General features: G+C 43.0%; 2 protein-coding genes across 4 annotated transcripts in view; one reads left to right on the forward strand and one right to left on the reverse strand.

Moving 5' to 3' along the window:
• WHAMM (WASP homolog associated with actin, golgi membranes and microtubules) overlaps positions 1 to 5,385 on the reverse strand; it is a 23,479-nt gene extending 18,094 nt beyond the window's left edge. Inside the window, exons 1-3 of the mRNA XM_070953310.1 lie at positions 4,602 to 5,385; positions 1,512 to 1,685; positions 652 to 802 (exon numbers count right to left, since the gene is read on the reverse strand). Coding sequence (XP_070809411.1) covers positions 652 to 802; positions 1,512 to 1,685; positions 4,602 to 5,234 — 958 coding nt within the window. The 5' untranslated portion in view covers positions 5,235 to 5,385. The remainder of the gene's footprint in view (positions 1 to 651; positions 803 to 1,511; positions 1,686 to 4,601) is intronic.
• FSD2 (fibronectin type III and SPRY domain containing 2) overlaps positions 4,688 to 21,746 on the forward strand; it is a 26,542-nt gene continuing 9,483 nt past the window's right edge. The window contains exons 1-11 of one of the 3 annotated variants that reach the window (XM_070953313.1): positions 4,688 to 4,760; positions 7,381 to 7,491; positions 8,855 to 8,893; positions 9,834 to 10,293; positions 10,720 to 10,815; positions 11,510 to 11,743; positions 14,322 to 14,344; positions 15,991 to 16,112; positions 17,291 to 17,455; positions 18,265 to 18,399; positions 19,181 to 19,334. In XM_070953313.1, the coding sequence (XP_070809414.1) occupies positions 9,904 to 10,293; positions 10,720 to 10,815; positions 11,510 to 11,743; positions 14,322 to 14,344; positions 15,991 to 16,112; positions 17,291 to 17,455; positions 18,265 to 18,399; positions 19,181 to 19,334 (1,319 nt within the window). In that variant the 5' untranslated portion in view covers positions 4,688 to 4,760; positions 7,381 to 7,491; positions 8,855 to 8,893; positions 9,834 to 9,903. Of the gene's footprint in view, positions 4,761 to 7,363; positions 7,492 to 8,854; positions 8,894 to 9,833; positions 10,294 to 10,719; positions 10,816 to 11,509; positions 11,744 to 14,321; positions 14,345 to 15,990; positions 16,113 to 17,290; positions 17,456 to 18,264; positions 18,400 to 19,180; positions 19,335 to 21,746 lie in introns of those variants that run through there. The other 2 variants (XM_070953311.1, XM_070953312.1) reach the window with 2 other exon arrangements.

Genomic DNA, 21,746 nt, shown 5'->3' on the forward strand with positions numbered 1-21,746 from the left:
CTATGAGAGCGTACTGGCCGGTGGGAGGCTATTGGTGGTAGTAGGTGGTCCCGTAAATAACCAGGTCCTAAGCCATGGGGAGGAGGAGGAGGAAGAAGAGAAGGAGGAGAAAAGGAGAAGAAGAGAAGGAGGAGGAGGAGGAAGGAAGGAAGAGAAAAGAAGGAGGAGAAAAAGAGGAGGAGGAGGAAGAAAGAGGAGGAAGGAGGAGAAGGAGAAAGAGAAAAGGAGGAGAAGAAGAAGAAGGAGAGGAGGAGGAAGGAGGAGGAGGAAGAGGAAGGAGAAGGAGGAAGGAGGAGGAAGGAGAAGAAGAGAAGGAGGAGGAGAAAAGAAGAAGGAGAAGAAGAAGAGAAAGAGGAGGAGGGAGGAGGAGAAGGAGGGAGGAAGAAGGAGGAGGGGGAAGAAGAGAAGAGGAGGAGGAGAATGGAACTAGGAGTTGCTGAGGAAAGGAATTATTACAAGTTGCTAAGGAATGAAGCATCTCTTGATTTTAATATATTTAGGAGAAGGTAGCCAACAGATTCAAAAAGCACTGATTTCTCCATATACCATATTTTGGGTTGTACCCACTCTTCCACCCTGGCCTATACTGCCCCCAGGGCCACCCCTTTAGATTTTCTCAATGAAAGTCTCTTTTGCTTATGTCTGGCTCACCCGCGAGCGCAGTCACAGTTTCCTTGAAGTAGCCAACTGTGATGTTTTGAATGGAGCACACGGCTTCCTCCGCCTGATCTGTCCACTCCTTGGCCTCTTTCTGCAAAGCTTCTATCCTCCTGGGACCCAGCCGGTCGGCTTGCAAGGATTTCTGCAAGGAGACACATTTTAACACCCGCCTACCGGAGTGTTGAACAGCTCAGTAAATCATGTGCCGGCAGGTGTCGCACATTGGTGGTTGTTGACGCATATTTTGAGTGACAGGGAGCCGGAGAAGAGAGGTGAAAGAGCCACATGCAGCTCCAGAGCCGCAGATTGCTGACTCCTGGTCTAGTTTGATGAAAAGAAGGACCAGGGGAGACATGATATGTTCCAATATCTCAGGGGCTGCCACAAAGAAGAGGGAGTCAAGCTATTCTGCAAAGCACCTGAGGGTAGGACAAGAAGCAATGGGTGGAAACTAATCAAGGAGAGAAGCAACTTAGAACTAAGGAGGAATTTCCTGACAGTGAGAACAATTAACCAGTGGAACAACTTGCCTCCAGAAGTTGTGAATGCTCCAACACTGGAAGTTTTTAAGAAGATGTTGGATAACCATTTGTCTGAAGTGGTGTAGGGTTTCCTGCCTAAGCAGGGGGTTGGACTAGAAGACCTCCAAGGTCCCTTCCAACTCTGTTTTCTGTTCTGTTCTATTCTATTCTATTCTATTCTATTCTATTCTATTCTATTCTATTCTATTCTATTCTATTCTATTCTATTCTATTCTATTCTATTCTATTCTAAATCCGTACATCCTTAAGTCTTGGGATACGGTTTGTTTTTCTTTTTGTTTTTTTGAAAGAGTAGAAAAAGAAACTTACCAGAATCTCAAGTCTATATAACGTGGCCAGTTCTCTCATGTCTCGGAACGGTAACAATAAATATTGATAGAATTCAGTTGCCACGGTCACCAGCTCCCAATAAGCTTCATCTTCCTCCTTGTACAGCTCCATTAAATCTACCAGCTTATCAGCATCTTTGTGCTTGTGAAGAACCTACCAAGACGATAATAAAGAGAGTTTATTTTGAGAATTAGCCAACAAGTTTTCGTCTTTGCAAGGGAGGCCGGATACTGAGGTTTAAGGAGAAAGACCGTTTACTGTGGTCTTCCTGCCTTTGCTAACTTTTCACAGGCATGGAAAATCTAACAGGGAGAAGATACCAGAGAAGTTCAAATAAAGCTATGCTCAAAGTAACGTTTCTCCCTCATTCTCGCTCATCCCTTCCCCGAGAATTTTGCCTCATGTGTTGAAAACTGGCAAGAGACTCCAGACTAGGGATCGGCAACCTTAAACACTGAAAGAGCCACAAAGGTCCTAACCGGAAGCCCCCGTTCAATTCTGGAACCGACCGGAAGTCCAGTTCCCCCATCATAGTCTCCTCTTAGCGCGGCGTCCTTTTTCCTCTGCTGACCAGAAGTCTGGTTCTTCCATCATAGAGTGTCCTCCTAGCACGGCATCCTTTTTCCTCTACCTGTCCTAACTGAAAACCCTATCAATTGCGGAGCCGACCAGCAACAAGGAGCCGCAGCAGAGGGATGAAAGAGCCACATGCGGCTCCAGAGCCGCGGGGTGCTAACCCCTGCTCCAGACAGTAATAGAATCTTTTGACATGAGCCAAGATGGGGTGCTTGCCAGCAAAGAGAAGGGACTGTCCACTGAAAGAACCAATGATGTTCATGGTTTATAGCAGGGGTCTCCAATCTTGGCAACTTGAAGACTTGTGGACTTCAACTCCCAGAGTTCCTCAGCCAGCAAAGCAAAGCTGGCTGAGGAATTCTGGGAGTTGAAGTCCACAAGTCTTCAAGTTGCCAAGGTTGGAGACTCCTGGTTTATAGGGACTCCTGGCGTAGGAAGTTAGCACCCACCCCTCCTAGAAAAATAAAATATTTGAGGAAATATTAAAAAAGGCAGAATATTATATTTCCTTGGATGAGAAATGGAGAAATGTTTTTTTAGGCAGGAAGCAGACTCACTCTTAATAGCCCCCATCATCCTCAATAGCTCACAGCAGATGTCCCCACTTAAGAGATAAAGAGATAGCTAGGTCTATTCACCCAAGATCCAACAAAGGTAGGATTAGCCCACTACCCACCTAGCAACAGAGTTCACCACATGGCACCTGGGGAGATTGCATCACCCAGCAAGATTCAACCATGCTTGGGACTCAGGACAGCCTACAGAGTTGCCCCTGCATGGCCCCACAGGAGTCTGACAACCAATCAGAACACAAGCTCAAATTCAAAGCCCAACAGAGGGCATAAAACGCAAGCACTCTCAGCATCTCTGCCCCTTTTTCTCCTTCACCCAACATCATCAAGGCATGTCATCCTGTCCACCATTAAAAAGCATCTTTCCAAGCGGTCTCCATGTTTCCAGTGTCTTTTCCCCCACACTTGGAACTGAACCCAGATGGACATTTCTTCCAACACTGGTTTATAGGTTCAAGAGCAGACCACAAAGCTCCAGAGAAACGTTGCTGTTCCAGGAGAGGTTCAAAACATCGCTACATCCAAACCAATCTTCCGTCAGATTTAGTTGAGGGTAAGCCTATCCGCTGATAGCTGCAAGGCGCTTTTCTCTTCCCAAATACTATGCTCTCCCCACAAATGCATGGGGATACTGATTAAGAGGAATTCAAAGTCCAAAGGAACCTGTCAATCAGGGAGGCTTGGACTATGCTCTTAACTAAAGACTTTGACAGGGTCAAAGTCCTGTCCTTTCTTTTTGCTGTGGCTTAGCGTCTGCTTCGTAAAGGTGGTTTATGGCTCATAACCAGTGGTGGGATTCAAGTAATTTAACAACCGGTTCTCTGCCCTAATGATTTCTTCCAACAACCAGTTTGCCAAACTGCTCAGAAAGTTAACAGCCAGTTCTCCCGAAGTGGTGCAAACTGGCTGAATCCCATCACTGCTCATAACCCCCACAGTTTCAACCCTAAACTGTCTACCGTGGACCTCACCCCATTCCTAAGAGGTCCGTAAAGAGGGCGTGCATAAGCGCACCAGCGTGCCTACCGTCCCGGTCCTTCTGTCCCCATTTATTTGTATTCATTTCCTTCGGTCATGTCCATGTTCATATTTAAACCTGTTATCTTGTACATGTTTGACAAACTAATAAAAAACAAGCAAACAAACAAATAAATAAATAATCACAGTGTTTCTCAAGCTTAGGAATTTTAAGAACGGTGGACTTCAACTTTCACCGCCTGGGGGAATCCTGGGAGTTGAAGTCCCACTCCTTATCTAGACTTCCCAAAAGCTGAGAAACTCTTGGCAAGCGCACTAGCGTGCCTACCATCCCGGTCCTACTGTCCCCATTTCTTTGTATTCATTTCCTTCGTTCATGTCCATGTTCATATTCATACCTGCTATCTTGTACATGTTTGACAAACTAACAAACAAACAAATAAATAAATAAATAATCACAGTGTTTCTCAAGCTTAGGAATTTTAAGAACGGCGGACTTCAACTTCCACCGCTGGGGGAATCCTGGGAGTTGAAGTCCCACTCCTTAGCTAGACTTCCCAAAAGCTGAGAAACTCTTGGCAAGAAAGCAAGGGCAAACCGGTAGCACTCCAGACAGAGGTTGCTAAACTACAACTGCTGGCGTCTCTCCGCATTACTCACCATTCCTAAGGATGCCGGGAACTGTAGTTCACAGGTCGGGAAAAGGGCTATACTTGTGCAGCTCGACTCTCCCTCCCCCCCCCACACACACAACAATCTCAGCTGGTTTACTTTCAGCCTGGGTTAACTTTATAGCCTATCTGGGTAGGGAAACCAAAGGCCCCCTCCCACCAAAGCCCCCTACTCCAAGCCTCCTCCTTAAGCCCCTTTTGCAAGGGATGCCTTGTGAAATCATTAACCCTCCTTCCCTCCCCCTCCCTCTTCGTCCTTCAAATTGCCGTACCCCTCTCAAGGTCTCCTTGCCCGCCGTCAGCTGCCCCTTGAGACTTTTCCTGCGGAACTCCTGCAGGTTTTCGAAATACTCCTCTTCCTCCTGCTGATCGTGGGCGAAGAGCGAATCCAGGAGCGTCTTCCGTCCGCAGGCTTCCAAGGCCCAGCCGAAGTAGGCTTCCAAGCGCCGGCACAGGGTCTCCAGCTCCGTCTCCCCCAAAACCGGGCAGCTGGGGAAGAGCAGCGCCCAGAAACCGCTGGGTCCGCTCAGCGCGGGGGGCAAGGCGGGGAAGCAGGGCTCCAGCTGCTGGTTCAAAGCCGCCAGCTGCCGGTGGACCCCCACCAAGGCCTGCGGGGAATACAAGCCGGCCCAGCTCAGCCGCTGCTCATCGCCGGCCTCTTCTTCTTCTTCTTCTTCATCCTCATCATCCTCCTCATCTTCCTCATCCTTCCCTCCCTCCTTCTCCCCGCCGGCTCGTTCTTGTAAAGTCCGGTTGTGACAAGTCACCGCGAATTTGCTCTCCACGCCGTTCCAAGCCACCAAGAAGCGCAGCTTGTGGGGCGGCTCGGGCTGGCCGAAGATGTTTTCCTTGATGGCCACCCAACCTTCCAGGCTGTCCGGCTGGATCTCCTCCACCAGCTCCATGGGCAGGCGAGCCCCCCGTGGGATGCGCGCTTCAGCTGGGGGGGAGAGAGAAAAAAAGGAAAGCGCTTTCCCACGCGCGCCCAGGGAACTTCAAAGCGGCGGCGGGGCGGCGGGGGGTCTCCCAGCGTTCTAGAACGCTGGGAAAACTTTGCCTCCCTTCGAACGAAAGGGAAAGTGTCGGGGTGACAGCCCCGCTGGTTGGCTGGTTGGTTGGCTTCCTTCTCTGACGTCACGCGAGGCTGTCTGGATTCTTCATTGGCTGGCCGGCTTTCGGAGGTGGGGGGTGGGGTTGGGGTGGGGGTGGAGAGAAGCGAGCTTTGAACTCGTGGGGATGCGTGACTCCGCATTTGGTCAGCAAATCACGAGGGTTCAGGCAGGGCTTAGCCTTGGAGGTCTGCCTTTCGGGAGGACTGCCAAAAATGCCTCTTTCTCTCCCCCCCACCTTTTTTTGGGGGGGGGGCTATGATTTTAGGAGGGGGAAGATTTTTTATTTATGATGATGATGATGTATTTGTCAAGCCTGTATAAGATAACAGATATAAGTATAAACATGAATGTGAATACATGAATTCAGAGGTGGGTTTCAGCGGGTTCTGACCAGTTCTGGGGAACCGGTAGTGGAAATTTTGAGTAGTTCAGAGAACCGATAAATACCACCTCTGACTGGCCCCGCCCCCATCTATTCTCTGCCTCCCAAGTCCCAGCTGATTGGGAGGAAATGGGGATTTTGCAGTAACCTTCCCCTGGAGTGGGGAGGGAATGGAGATTGTACAGTATGCTTCCCTTGCCATGCCCACCAAGCCATGCCACGCCCACCAAGCCACACCCACAGAACCGGTAGTAAAATTCTTTGAAACCCACCACTGCATGAACTGGATACGAATAAATGGGGACAGTAGGACAGGGATGGTAGATCTTTAAGATCTTTAAAGTTTAAGATCTTTAAGGATCTCAGTAACAACCCCAGAAATTGTGAAGAACTGGGAAGTAGAGATTTTTCATTCTTTGCTATCAGTTCGTATTTAATGCTCAAATTGGAAATTGGTTCCATTGGGGTCTTGGATCAGATTGGCAGGAAGTGGAAAATATATACCCTCCAACCTTAATTGCAACGGCAGCGCTGAATAAATCAGAAAAGAAACACACCGCTTTTAATGTGCTGGTGTGTCACAGGTGCGTCCCCCTGGCTGTAAAAAATACTCATTTTGGATTCCGTTAATAATGCCAAGCAACTCGATTTTCCAGTGTTAGAAAATGCAAGTTTTTCCACCGTGTCTAGAGGATTTTAAACATTGTCCCCAAAATAGTTTGTAAATTGTAGATGAGTCTAGTAAGATTGTAACATAGAAAATAAGCAAACAATAATAGCTTTTAAAAGCCCAATTGAAATAGAGATACAGTTTTACACAGAGGTTTGTGATACTTTATAGCTTCTCTGGGGAAGGGTTGTGTTTGCTCAAGATCAGACACGGGTACCCCTAGCTTGTGTTAATACAAATATAAAATTGTGGGATCTTTGCTAGTCGCCCACAAATAGAATTCTTCCTCATTGGCCAAGTGGATTGGAATTTGCCTCCGGTGCATAAGTTCTCAGTGTACATACAAACAACAAAGTGATAAATCATAAATCATAAGATATAATAATAAATCATGAGATGCAAAAAACAAAGTGATAAATCATAAAATACCAATTGGAGAAGGAAATAGGAAAGATAAGCCGGATAACAGCAATACAGCCCTACTACATGAATAAATAGAAGATCAGAACCATATATATATATATATATATATATTATATAAATGGCATTCTGTATATAGCCATTCTGACTTTGTCCTCAAAATATGGAGTGTATTAATTCCCAATTCTCTCCATCTTCACAGTTGGCAATTGATGCTACTATACACTCTTTCTTCCAGAAAGGTTTAAAGAAGACATTTTTTAAACGGGTCTCTCTGGGATTCAAAACTTTCAGGCCTCGATGTTTTCGTTAGGATTTGGATGTGACATTTTCTGCCATGACATTTAAGGGAGCTTTAGAGACAGGTGCTGATCTATCTTTGCTCCCTTGCTAATAGCTGGCATGCTATTCATGGGGTAGGTGGTGGTGGGGAAATCTTGTCTAATGTTACAGCACTAAGTTTTCAGTTACAGAAAGATGGCAAGGTTTGGAAAATCAAGTTTGTGATACGGAGGAACCGAAATGCGTCACGATCATTTGACCGTAAGAAGAACTGATGGATCCTTAAACAGAAAAAGGCAAGTATTCTTTTTAAGAACAAAAGGATTCCTCACTTTCAAAACTTTTAAGCTGCTTGAAAGTGCTGCCTCTGCGTTTGCATGTAGTTGTTCCCAGCGCACAATTTTTCCTTAAGATCTCATTGCTGATCAATTTCAATTAGGGGCGATCAAACAGCTGTGGTTTCCTTTACAATGCTACACACAGAGACACACGCATTTTCCCACATGCCTGTAGGAGAGATTTTGAAATCTCCTTGGTGTTTATGTTTAATAAATCAAACGGAAACAAATATATATAGTATGTATAATATACATATTTGTTTCTGTTCGATTATATAGTATAATATATAGTACATATATACTATATATACTATATATTATACTATATATACCAGTGGTGAAATCTGAACTGGTTTACTACCAGTTTAAAAGCATTGCTTTTAAAAGTAAAAAAAAAAAAAAACTCTGACGATCGCACTGGTCAGCTGTCATCGTCAGAGGCTTTTTTTTTACCTTTTAAAAGCATTTCTTTTACAACTTCTTCGGCCGAAGAGGTTGTAGAAAAAAATGCTTTTAAAAGGCTCTGATGATCCCAGCTGAGTTGCCTGATTGTCAGAGGCTTTTTTTTTTTTTTTTTACTTTTAAAAGCATTTTTTCGGCCAAAGAGGTTGTAGAAAAAATGCTTTTAAAAGTAAAAGAAAAAAAGCCTCTGATGATCGCGCAGCTCAGCTGGGCATGTGGGGGTGGGCAGGGATTTTTGCTACTGGTTCTCTGAACCACCCGCCACCATCGCTATCGGATCTGGCGATTTCTTTGACAGCCTGATAGGAGCAACCTTTAATGGAAGGCTACTTGAAAAAGAAGAAGGAAATTTTGCTCTCTATTTCAAACCTGTTTTAAAAATTTATATTATTGGATTCTGTCCCTTGCTGTTGTTATTTACTCTTATTGGTTTTATTTTTCCCGTTGGTCTGAGCAGGGATAGGAGTGCTATGAGATTGCATTCAAAGGTCTCAGACCTCAGTCTTTGTCACACTAAGTTAGTATGCAAAGTTCGGTCAGAAGGAAAGGTTAGCCATATGCTTTCAGCCCTTAAGAGCAAACAAAGTTCTGAGATCACATTGGCTTAGAACTGGTAACCTGGTTTTCTATCATTTCTCTGAAAGAGAAAAGCTACACTGGAAGCCCAAAATGATATGTTTTTTTAAAGGAAAGGAAATTAACCCAAAAAGGAAAAGGGGCTAAAAATACCAAGTCTATCTGCATATATGATAGAACTTCACCTACATAATATCATTGTCCCAACCCAGCAACCTCTGGCTATCAGGAAATTAACAGGGATGTCTGTGGTTTTTTTTGTTCCTGATTATCTGTTTCCTAGGCATCTAATTCTTCCATGGTGCATCCTGATAACTTCCAGGTACTTCTATGCATTTTTCTTGGCAAAAGAATGGAAGTGGCTTGGTGTTTCCAAATGTTATGTCCAGTTCCCAGTATTTCCAATCTCGTTGGATTTCTTGGGATCTCCTGATATCAATCAACTTGAACTGGGGGGGGGGCTTCAAAAATTTTAGCAAGGGGTTCTCTGCCCAGTTGCTGGGTGGGCGTGGCCTAATCGGCCTCCTGCACTACGGCGGGGAGGCGTTTTTGCCCTTCCCGGGCTCTAGAGGCTTTCCTCAAGCTTCTGGGAGTGAGAAAACGGCCTCCCCAGGCTCTGGAGGCCCTCTAGAGGCTGGAAACGGGCCCATTTCCATCCTTCCCGAACTTCCGGTAGGCCGTTTTTTCGCTCTCCCCGAGCCTCCGCGCACGCCCTGCACTTACCTGCACTATCTGGAACGAGCTCCCCCCGGAGATACGGAGGATCCCGGATCTGCGCACTTTCCGCAGTGCTCTTAAGACCCTCCTATTCCAGCAAGCCAGCCTGGCCTAATTTTCTCCCCTTTCTTTTAAATTTTTAAATTGGAATTTTAATTTGTTTTAAATTATTGGGATTTTTAATTGTCTTGGGCTAAATTATTTAATTTGGTTTTAATTATGTTTTTAACTTTTGTATTTATGTATTTTATTTTGTGCCTGTTCACCGCCCTGAGTCCTTCGGGAGTAGGGCGTATATAAATTTAATAAAACAAACAAACAAACAAACCTGCATCCAAAACAGGCTGTGTGGGGACTCCTGGGAGGGGAGGGAAGGGGAGGGGTGGGCAGGAGTGGGATTTGGGGATACTCCAAACTGCACAGAATCTTAGCTAGAGATTCTCCCGAACCCCCAGCAGCCCACCTCTGACTTGAACCTTCTTGGCTTTTTGAGACGTTAAGCATAAATTCCATTGCATGTTGTACTTTTATTGTTTTCTTAACAGGAAGGTGGGAAGCAGCACGCAAGACCTTTTCTTGGCCTGTTGACTTGGTGTCCAATACTCCTTCTCCACCATGGACTCTCCACTGAAAAGGGACGAGCCAGACAGTCCCAGGTTTTATCATTTGGAACTTTACGACTCCCTTGAAGATTTCTTTCCCGAGGAACCGTTTCGAAGGCGAGATCTATCTCCGTGTGAAAAGAGGGCAACCCAAGATGCAGAGAAGGAACCCGCACCTCCTGAGGAGTGTCGGGATCAGCAACCCACAGACCATGAGGGAGAAAATAATGAGAAGGGTGACAGTGATGTTCTTGAGGATAAGGAGGCAAGCCGACAGTCCTACCAAGAGAAAGAACTGTATTGCATTACTTGCTGTGTTCCAGTGACCCCTTTCAATAGCAAGAAGGAGGACCATCAAGAGCACGAAGTCATGTCTCTCGCGGCTGTGGTGTATATCGCAAAGGTGAGGACCGATCGTAAAGCCGATCCAGGTAGGGAAGCAGGATGTCAGGTTTCGATGTCATCTCAAATAAATTGCATTTCCAAACAATTAATCTTTGCTGAAATCTTCCATTTATTGAGTACGACAAATCCGGCCCCGACTTCATCATAGCCGATACTAACCCTCTGACCCCAAACCCTTCCCTTTCCGTTTCCCAATTCTCAGCGTCTCATTGGCCACCTTCCAAGTCAGTCTCCCCACCTCCTGACTTCAACCCACAGGAATGTCCCCCCTCCCTTCCCATCTCCTAGGGGATATTATCTACAGAGAAAATAAGTAGGTGAAAAGTCAAGCCTCTTCGTCTTCTCTTTATGGCAGCATTAGAATGCTGACACAGGACACGTTTGGCTAGGCTGCAAGACTCTGAACCACTTTTTGTTTTGAAAGGATGCGCTCCAGAAAAATATCGGCCAATTGGAAGACCAAATCGCTCACCTGGAGAGTTTTGCTAGCCACTTGGAGGAAATTTTTATTACGGTAGAGGTAAGATGCTCTCGTGAGTTAAGTTCAGGGGGTGGGCTTCAAAAATTTTAGCAAGATGTTCTCTGCCCAGTTGCTGGGTGGGCGTGGCCTAGTCGGCCTCCTGCACCATGGTGTGGGGGCGTTTTTGCCCTTCCCGGGCTCCGAAGGCTATATTAATCAGTGGAACAACTTGCCTCCAGAAGTTGTGAATGCTCCAACACTGGAGGTTTTTAAGAAGATGTTGGATAACCATTTGTTTGAAGTGGTGTAGGGTTTCCTGCCTGGGCAGGGGGTTGGACTAGAAGACCTCCAAAGTCCCTTCCAACTCTGTTATTCTATTCTATTCTAGTAGTGGGATTGAAATAATTTAACAACCAGTTCTCTGCCCTAATGACCTCCCTGAAGCCTCCTGGGAGCGAAAACAGGCCGCAGGGGGGGCACTGCTCCCCCATGCCCCATTTTGGGCCTAGTAGGCCTCCCTGCACTTAGCTGGGAGCCAAAATGGGGCACGTGGGGACTCCTGGAAGGGGCAGGGAGGGGAGGGGCAGCAACTTAACTACCGGTTCATCCAAACCAGCCCAAACCGGCTGAACCCCACCACTTGTATTGGATAAATAAAAGTACATAAAACCTTTTCTTTTCTTAGAGCAATCTCCACATTTGATTGCCAACACTTGTGAGTGTGCTCAACTGAACCCAAAATATTTCCTTCCAGGAGAATTTTACCAGGCAGCAGCAAAACTTCGAGAAGCGTTACGATGACATCATACGGATCCTCGAGCAGCGATACGAAGAAAATATGCAGGCTTTGGGGGAAGAGAAGAAAGAGAAACTGGAAGCTTTGTACAAAGAACTGGTCAACTGTGGGGAGAATCTGGATACTTGCAAAGATCTGATGGAAACCATCGAAAATCTTGACCAGGGTGAAAAAAAATTAGAAGCCCTCAAGGTAAAGGACAGAAAGAATCCAGGAGGAAATGTGACCTCAAATGGGCTCAAAACCATTGCTTTAGGGATTGCTGAAAAATATAAAGGAAGATAACATTGGTGATGTTAGGAGTACACTTATTTGGTAAAAAAAAAAAAAAAAGTTCAGTTACAAGAATGAATATTCAGTGGTACCAGAAATGGTATTCAGTTCCTTGCAGACAGCTGGTCATCTTCATTCATTCATTCATTCATTCATTCATTCATTCATTCATTCATTCATTTATTGGTTCGACTTATATGCCGCCCTTCTCTGGAGACTCAGGGCGGCTTACAATGCGTTAAGCAATAGCCTTCATACTTATGTATATACCTGCTTAGTAGGGCTTTTGCCCCCCCCCAAGCGGTGTTCTTTTTTTTATACAAAGTCAGCTTATTGCCCCCACAATCCGGGTCCTCATTTTAACTACCTCAAAAGGATGGAAGGCTGAGTCAACCTTGAGCCTGGGGAGATTTGAACTCGCAGTAATTGCAGGCAGCTGGCAGCTAAGTGCTACTTAAGTGCTACGTAACAGCGCTTTAGTCCACTGCTCCACCGAGGCTCCTATATCTATATCTAGAGAGTCATTGAGACCACTTGGAGGTCCTCCTGTGTCCTCAGGGTCACCTGAGTAGTGCAAATGGGTGTGGAGCCTCCTTGGAACTGCTGAAAGGACTGTTGTAGACTGGAGATAGATGACGTCATATCCCTCCCCCTCTGTTGAGTGAGGGCTGTTCAATTTAGACATAAATGTCCCTCTTCAACAGAGGGGAAGGGATATGACGTCATCTATCTCCAGTCTACAACACAGTCCTTTCAGCAGTTCCAAGGAGGCTTCACACCCATTTGCACTACTCAGGTGGCCCTGAGGCCACAGATAAAACTCCAAGTGGCCTCAACGTCTCTCTATGAGAATGCAAATGACCAGCTGTCTGCAAGGAACATAAATCCTTCCATTCCCCACCATTCAGTCAGAGCTGAAGAAGCTTCTTGGATGAGAAGCAAAACGTCTTCAAAGAAAAAAGTAGAAACAGTTGCCTCTTGAAAAAGCACCTTTGGGACAATGTTTGTTTGGTACTCAACACAAATGCTAGAACTTGTTGCTGTCAGCTGCCTTGTGACTCACTATATTATTCCTTGTGGGAAAAAATTGTTGGGTACTCATCATTTTTTGTACTCATCATGCCTCCCAGAACCAATGAGTACCAAGGTACCAGTGTAGATCCACAGGTTATTTAGGATTGCATCTAACTTTCAGTATAGAATGAGCTTTTGTTGTATAGGTAATCCTCGATTTACGACCACAATTATGATCAGAGTGATCCAGAGCACCTCCCCTAAACCAGTGGGTCTCTGTAGGAGTCCCAGTTCTGGATTCTCCGCTGAAAGGGCTACAATTTTGTAATTATGAAATTGTTATTATGAAATTATTACCATTATACCTTGCTGTTTAAAAAGGGATGCGGTGCCTCAGTGGCTAAAATGCTGAGGTTGTCGATCGAAAGGTCGGCAGTTCAGCGGTTCGAATCCCTAGTGCCGTGTAACGGGGTGAGCTACCGTTCCTTGTCCCAGCTTCTGCCAACCTAGCAGTTCGAAAGCACGTAAAAAATGCAAGTAGAAAAATAGGGACCACCTTTGGTGGGAAGGCAACAGCGTTCCGTGTGCCTTTGGTGTTGAGTCATGCCGGCTACATGATCACGGAGACGTCTTCGGACAGCGCTGGCTCTTTGGCTTTGAAACAGAGATGAACACCGCTCCCCTAGAGTCAGGAACGACTAGCACATATGTGCGAGGAGAACCTTTATCTTTACTTTTACCTTGCTGTTTGCAGTGGGCTTCTTTTGTCATTTTGCCCCCTTTGGGTTTGCGATGCAAGAGATCTATTCTGCCATTTGATGAGACGACTCGTGACATTTATGAAGACATTATTTCAATCTCTGCTTTGAGATTTCAATTCTTTCTTTTTTTAAAAATTTTTTTTATTGAAAATTATTAAAAAATAACAGAAAAAAAAGTATGACAATATGGATAGAATTGCAGAGAGTAATATAATATATATAGAGCTTTAAAGTATCAATTTTCGCCTAGAGAAAGTACAAACCTCCATTAAACCAACTCATCAAAAGAAATAAAAGTTTATCCAGAAGAAAAAATTCTCAACTGCCATGCAATGCTCCTATAAATATTTACCCACATTCACATTAAGGTTAATATTTTCATTCTTCTTAAGATTTCTTTTTTTGCAGCCAAGCATACCACCTGTCCCAGCTCCTATATAACCCCGATTCTTGTCTATCTCGCAAAAGTCCAGTAAGCTTGTCTGCTTCTGCACAAAGATCATGGACTGTGCAGAGATTTCAATTCTCTAAGGCAATTACTTTGTTCAACGTATTAGGATATACTTTTGAGGAAAGATGCAGAGGCCTTTGCCATGAGGATAACAGCCATTTTAATTGGAGAAAAAAAAGTCAGTACATCATTATTAGACTTGTGTGCGTGCATATATCCGTGTACATATGTAATATGTTAGTGGAATCATCAATTTCTCTTTCTTCAACAGACTGCAGTTGCAACAATTCACAGGTAATACCGAAATACGTATTGTTAAGAGCGTTCCTTTCTGTTGTCATCCCTCTGTAGTCATCCTTTTTGTAGTCATTTCGTCACAAATGTTAACATTGGGCCTTAACGTTAGTTTATTCAGCATACTACTGTTGGGAGCAATAAATATAATTTTGCCTATATAAAATTGTGAAAAGATTTTTCTTAGTCTGGTTTGGTACTAATTTGACTTTCATTTCAGGGCCAAGCAGCTGGGTTTCCATTTTCTTGTCATCTAGCATATTGTTTTTAATTTCTGTTAATAATTATATTGCATTCTGGGGGTAGGGGTTACGTAAATAAATTCAAACATGCTGGTGACAGATTTGCTAGGAGGCTCAATCAACAGGATCTTTTCCAGTTTTTAAGCATTTATTACTGGGCTATGTTATGTTTGGGATAATTAGCTCCATATCAACCTTATGTAAGTTTTTTTTTTTTTAATTTGATTTATATGCTGCCCTTCTCTGGAGATTCAGGGCGGCTTACAATGCGTTAAGCAATAGCCTTCATACTTTTGTATATTTATACAAAGTCAGCTTATTGCCCCCACAAACTGGGTCCTCAATTTACCTACCTTAGAAAGGATGGAAGGCTGAGTCAACCTTGAGCCTGGGGAGATTCAAACTTGCAGTAATTGCAGGCAGCTGAATGTTAATTACAGGCTATTTAGTCTGCTGCGCCACCAGGCTCCTGTTAAAGTTTTAACATTACCAAGGATGTATTGCAACCAGCTGAGCAAATGGGTATATGGGATATGAGGACCCAGATTGTTGGGGGCAATATGCTATTTAGTATACTGTCTTTGGTGTAAGCCGCCCAGAGTCTTCGGAGAGTGGGCGGCATAGAAATATGAATAATAAAAAATAATAATAAATAAAATATGGTGGTCTTGGTGAAGATGCATGCTGTAACAGAATAACAAAATAACAGAGTTGGAAGGGACCTTGGAGGTCTTCTGGTCTAACCCCCAAACCCTATATATTTTCAGACAAATGGTTGCCTAATCTCTTCTTAAAAACTTCCAGTGTTGGAGCATTCACAACTTCTGGAGGCAAGTTGTTCCACTGATTCATTGTTCTAACTGTCAGGAAATTTCTTCTTAGTTTTAGGTTGCTTTTCTCCTTGATTAGTTTCCATCCATTGCCTCTTGTCCTGCCTTCAGGTGGTGCTGTAGAAACTTTTCCATATAATCTTTTAAATAGAAATCAGAAATATTCTTTCCTGTAGTTGTGGAAGGCTCAAACCGTTCAGGATAAAGTGGTCAACAATAGATTAAAAGAACACAGTTTCTGTAGGAAAAGAAGAGACAGAATTGACAGCCGCTTGTCTGAAAGGTATAGGATCTCCTGCTTGAGATGGGGGTTGGACTAGAAGATCTCGAAGGCTCCCTCCCTCTATTCTATGAATCACTGCCTATTGCTTGGAAGTCTGCAATTCTTAATGAACATGTTTAACTTGGGATTTTGATACTGTCTTTACTGAATATTTTTTTTGTAAACAGATTCTGTATAGAATTGAAGGGTGCAGTCCATGCATTAAATGTATAATATAGTAGAAATGTTTGGGAGTAGCATAAAGCTCAACACAAGCCATCTAATGCTGATTTTTTTTGGTGGCATTTTCAGAGTACATGCCTTCTTGAAAAAGGATGTGAGTGTAGACCTATCAACTCCAGCAGAGTTTGAAAACCGAATCATTCATTTCTCAGACATTCAGGAACAAATGGAGTCTGTTAGCTCTTTCCCAAGTAAGTCCGTTAGAGTACCAAATAAGTAGGTTGAGATGGAAGCTGATGACTTTATTTCCTAGACGATGTGCTTTTAATGCATGGTTTAGAACAGGGGTCTCCAACCTTGGCAACTTGGAGACTTGTGGACTTCAACTTTGCTGGCTGAGGAATTCTGGGAGTTGAAGTCCACAAGTCTCCAAATTGCCAAGTTTGGAGACCTCTGGTTTAGAATACTCAAACCTCTCCAGAGAAGAAACACGCCCAAATATATCATTATATATTTGGAAGAGTTTCTTCTGCATGAGTGACTACTGCAGAATTTATATTATGGTTGCTCTAACTTCCTACGCCCATGGCTTACATCATTCTCAACATATCAGCAAATGGGGACAAATCCATCAATTTGCAAAAAGAAAAAGAAAAAGATGAGATCTCCATAAATGAAATCTCCATGCGCTCAGTTGGCTGCAGAATTCTATCAGGCAAGGAAAGGAATGTCAGGGATAAGCAGCATGTTTCATCTGAAAGCCACAGTAGGCTTTTGAGGATGCGATGGAAGCCATGCTTCAAAAAGTAGGCTTAGCCAATCAAGTAACTCTGGCCAAGCAAAAAGTAGACTTGGTCAAGAAAAATCAAGTAGGTCTGGTCAAGACAAGAAAAAAATGATTTGATTTAATGGACGCTGAAGTTGGATGAAACATAGTAAAATAGAGTAGAGTAGAGTAGAGTAGAGTAGAGTAGAGTAGAGTAGAGTAGAGTAGAGTAGAGTAGAGTAGAGTAGAGTAGAGTAGAGTAGAAAAGAGTGGGGAGGTTGGGTAGGGTTGGGTTGGGTTGGGTAGGGTAGGTTAGGGTGGAATAGAATAATAATAGAATAGAATAGAATAGAATAGAATAGAATAGAATAGAATAGAATAGAATAGAATAGAATAGAATAGAATACTTTATTTGGTCAAGTGTGATTAGATACACAAGGAATTTGTCTCCTTGTAACAAATGTAGCTACTAAGATTTCTAGCTCTCAAAATGCATTTCTCCCAAATGTAATATTGATTTTGGTAGAAAAGGAAGTCCATCTTCTCGGTTAAATTCCATCCTGGTGCACGGCAGTTTTCACCAAGGAGTAAATACCCAAGTCTGGAAGTTTCCTGTCCTCTTTTGCAAAATCTTACAACTGATTTCTCCCTTTCTGATTGTAGTTTTTACACCTCCTTGTGCACCAGTGATGAATGCTCAAGATCCCAACTCAGCTACGGGGACATCTGTGAAGGTTTGCTGGAGCTTTTTCTCAGACGATATTGTGGAGAGCTACCAACTCTATTACAAGCGAGTGAGCAATGATGCATCAAGCAAGGAGGAAGAAGGTAAAGAGACTAAAGCCAGATCAGGTAGAATGGGGGGAAAAAACCACGTCTCTAACTAAACTCTTAATGACAACATCCGCCTGGAGGCAGATCTGGCAAGAGAGAAATGAAGGTGGCATTTCCATCCTGGCAACCTGCTGAATTTATGGTGATTTTATCTGCTGCTTTTCTTCTAAGCATCCTGATTGCCCTAATTAAGGTTCCCCTCGCATATATGTGCTAGTCGTTACCAACTCTAGGGGGCGGTGCTCATCTCCGTTTCAAAGCCAAAGAGCCAACACTGTCCGAAGACGTCTCCGTGGTCATGTGGCCGGCATGACTAAATGCCAAAGGTGCATGGAACGCTGTTACCTTCCCACCAAAGGTGGTCCCTATTTTTTCTACTTGCATTTTTTACCTGCTTTCGAACTGCTAGGTTGGCAGAAGCTGAGACAAGTCACGGGAGCTCACCCCATTATGCGGCACTAAGGATTCGAACCACTGAACTGCCGACCTTTCGATCGACAAGCTCAGCATCGTAGCCACTGAGCCACCACATCTCTTTTTTGCTCTAATTAGTAGAAGTTTAATAAATTTTACTTCTTATTTTGCCCTCAGGCCATTAAATCTTTAGAACGTGAGCTCTGGAAATTAGCAAAGAGTCTATCTGGGAACTACCCTCAATTTGTGGCTTGTTTACTCCAAACCAAGTTTAAAAGAGAAAGACCACAACGTAATATGCTGTTACTCTGGCATGAAATAAGCTATGACTTAAGAATCTGTTGCAATTTCAAAGAACTCCTTATAATCGTTGTACTTTCCAATTGCAGAGTTTAAACTAAATGTGAAAGAAACCTACTGCACAGTTGCTCAGCTGATGCCCAACACACAATACGAATTTTGGGTAAAGGCAGTTAACAGAGCTGGGGTCAGCTCAGAGAGCGAAAGAGCCGTGTATATGACAGGTATAAATGGCTTCTGATATTATGTTTTGGTTTAGGAAAACAATAACGTTTTATTGACATTGGCAAAGTGGGAACCAGTCTGTCCAAAGCTAATTTTTTTGTGTGTAAACTGAGAGATTAAGATCACAATCCTATCCTTGAAGGTTTATCCAGATGATGTTGACTTTTGGTACTAATATTTCTCAAAAAGTCAGGTTATTTAATTTTTTAACTGATAGTGTTTTTTTTTAAAAAAAGTTTCACCTTAATTATATAATAAAAATGATCTACATCCTCTACTGTTAGAATAGAATAGAATAGCAGAGTTGGAAGGGACCTTGGAGGTCTTCTAGTCCAACCCCCTGCCCAGGCAGGAAACTCTACACCACTTCAGACAAATGGTTATCCAACATCTTCTTAAAAACTTCCAGTGTTGGAGCATTCACAACTTCTGGAGGCAAGTTGTTCCACTGATTAATTGTTCTAACTGTTGTCTTCCTTTAGTTCTATTAAAAGGTGGAGAAGAAGTTTAAATCAATATTGTCATTTTGTTCGTGGCTTTTAAACAGAGTTTGCTAAATTTCTACTTAAGTCGTTTTAGGATGTCTTTTGGGTTGTTGATTGCCTTGAATTCTCTTCCCAGCTGAAAAGGCAACCCAGAAATCCAAGGCCCAATATTTTATTAATGATCCGAGTCTTCGCAACTTATTGTCTAGATTTTCACTCAACCAAAAAAACCCCAACAAAACAGCTTTCATTTTTTTAATGCTTCAAAAGACTCTTGTACGGTCTACGTTTTCAGCTCCTTTGCCACCTGTTATCAAAGAGAAGGCGATTCAGAGTTGTGAATACTCGGCACTGGTGCGATGGAAATGTGGAAATAGTAATCCTGTGGAATCCTACACTGTTGAATTATCTAAAATGGCCGATGGAGATGGAAGCAAAGTTCTCACTGAGTAAGTTGCACGGGGTTTCATCTTCACGTATCGTACCATATCATGAGTTCATGGCAGTGCTGGGTTTCAAATTTTTTTACTACCGGTTCTGTGGGTGTGGCTTGGTGGGCGTGGCATGGCTTGGTGGGCATGGCAGGGAAAGGATACTGTAAAATCTCCATTCCCACCCCACTCCAGGGGAAGGATACTGTAAAATCTCCATTCCCTCCCCACTCCAGGGGAAGGTTACTGCAAAATCCTCATTTCCTCCCGATCAGCTGGGACTCAGGAGGCAGAGAATAGATGGGGACGGGGCCAGTCAGAGGTGGTATTTACCGGTTCTCCAAACTACTCAAAATTTCCACTACCGGTTCTCCAGAACTGGTCAGAACCTGCTGAAACCCATCTCTGGTTCATGGTCATATTCAGCGATACACTGGATCTTTTGAGTAGAATCATATTTGGGAGCAAACCTAAGAAGCAACACACACTCAACCCTACTAAAAGCTTTGGGACCACAGGTCAAAGGGCGCATTAAAAAAAGTATTCATCCCAGTCCATCCTAGAATTTCTTTTGCCTGTGGTCATTTTCCAAAATGTTGCTCCATTGCATTACAGTGTAAGATATAGCGTGTTTAGAACATGAGCAGGAAGGAGACGCCAAATTATAGACAAAATAGTTTTTTTCCCAATGGTTTTTGCTACCAACAGCATGACTGCTCCAAGCTGTTTCTTTCTTTCTTTCCTTCCTTCCTTCCTTCCTTCCTTCCTTCCTTCCTTCCTTCCTTTCCTTTCCTTTCCTTTCCTTTCCTTTCCTTTCCTTCTTTTTTCCTTTTTTTCTTTCTTTCTTTCTCTTTCTTTCTTTTTTCTCTTTCTTTCTTTCTTACTTTCTTTCTCTTTCTTTCTTTCTTTCTTTCTTTCTTTCTTTCTTTCTTTCTTTCTTTCTCTTTTCTGTCTGCAAACACACATAGAATATTCACTTGTATTTATTGTTAGTAAAAGAAATAAATTATTCCCAGTTTACCAATTTCTCAAAGGAAGCAAAGATGGGGGAAGGGGGCCTAACTCCCTCCCACCATTTCCTTGGTGCTTTGTTTTTCTCTGGTCAGGTTCATAATCCCTTGGTCAATTTCACAGATAGAAGGTTCTTTCAGCCCTGGAGGCCATCTTTTTTTATCTTTGTTGCAATATTTTCAGGATCAGACTCAATAATGATAATAAGAGTTAGAGGTTTAAATATATTTCTCTTTAATTATAACAGGCATTCTATATTCACTGAATATTCACAGATAGAAGCAAGGAAAATGGTGAAGGTGGCTCCTTATATATACAAGGGGTGGAGCCAAGAATGGGAGTGGTGAATTATGAATACATTAGGAACCAAAGAATAAGTTAACCCCCGATGTCCCATATATACATTATTTACACATTAGGGAATAAGGCATTTACATCTCACAAATCCCCCTCTAAATGCCGGTTCGCTATACAACACCAATTACATTCAGATTCAGGACAATATAAGACATATAATTTTGATGTTAAATATTTGTGCTGTTTAGAAGGTAAAGGCTTCGTCAATATGTCAGCTAATTGTTCAGAGGTATCACAATGCACTGCTTTGATAAATCCATCTTGAGACAATTGTCTCACATGCTTAAATTTTATATCTATATGCCTGGACCTTTGTCCAATGGCATCGGATCTGGATATTTCAATGGCTGCTTTATTATCTTCATGCATAACAAAAGGCAAAGCAGGTTTTTTCCAAACATCTGAAATCAAATCATTAAACCATACAAGGTTATTTGCAGCTTTGGACAAACAAACATATTCCGCTTCTGTGGTCGAAGTGGCTACCAGTTCTTGTTTACCAGTGTACCAGTAAACTGGACAGTCATTTAATAGAAAAATATAACCAGAAGTGCTCTTTCTGCATGATATATCTCCAGCCCAATCCGCATCTGCGTAACATGTAAGTTTTGGTTCTTTATCATTACTAGGTTCTAATACTAAGCAAAAGTCTAATGTACTTTTCAGATATCTTAGAATTCTTTTGACTGCTTCCCAATGATACATTGTTGGTTTGCTAACATATCTTGACAATAAGTTGAGTGGTAATGCAATATCTGGCCTGGTCCAATTAGATATATAAAGAAGTGAACCTATGACTGATCTATAAAATGTATTATCCTTGAATTCAGGGGAAGATTCATCAGTGTTTCTAAGGAAATCAGTTTGCATAGGAGTGTCACAGGGTTTGGCATTGTTTAAATTGCATTTGTTCAGAAGTTCAATGATTTTATCTTTCTGAGTAAGTTTGAATCCCCTTCTAGTTTTGTTAATTTGTACACCAAGGTATTTGTTTACTTTACCTAGAGATTTCAACGAGAAATGTTTGTTTAGCTTATTTACAAAGGTTTCTCTTCTCTCCTT

This window comes from Pituophis catenifer, unplaced genomic scaffold, assembly GCF_029215685.1.
Source record: "Pituophis catenifer annectens isolate HBS135680 unplaced genomic scaffold, rPitCat1.0.hap2 SCAF_14, whole genome shotgun sequence".
Taxonomy (NCBI): Eukaryota; Metazoa; Chordata; class Lepidosauria; order Squamata; family Colubridae; genus Pituophis; species Pituophis catenifer.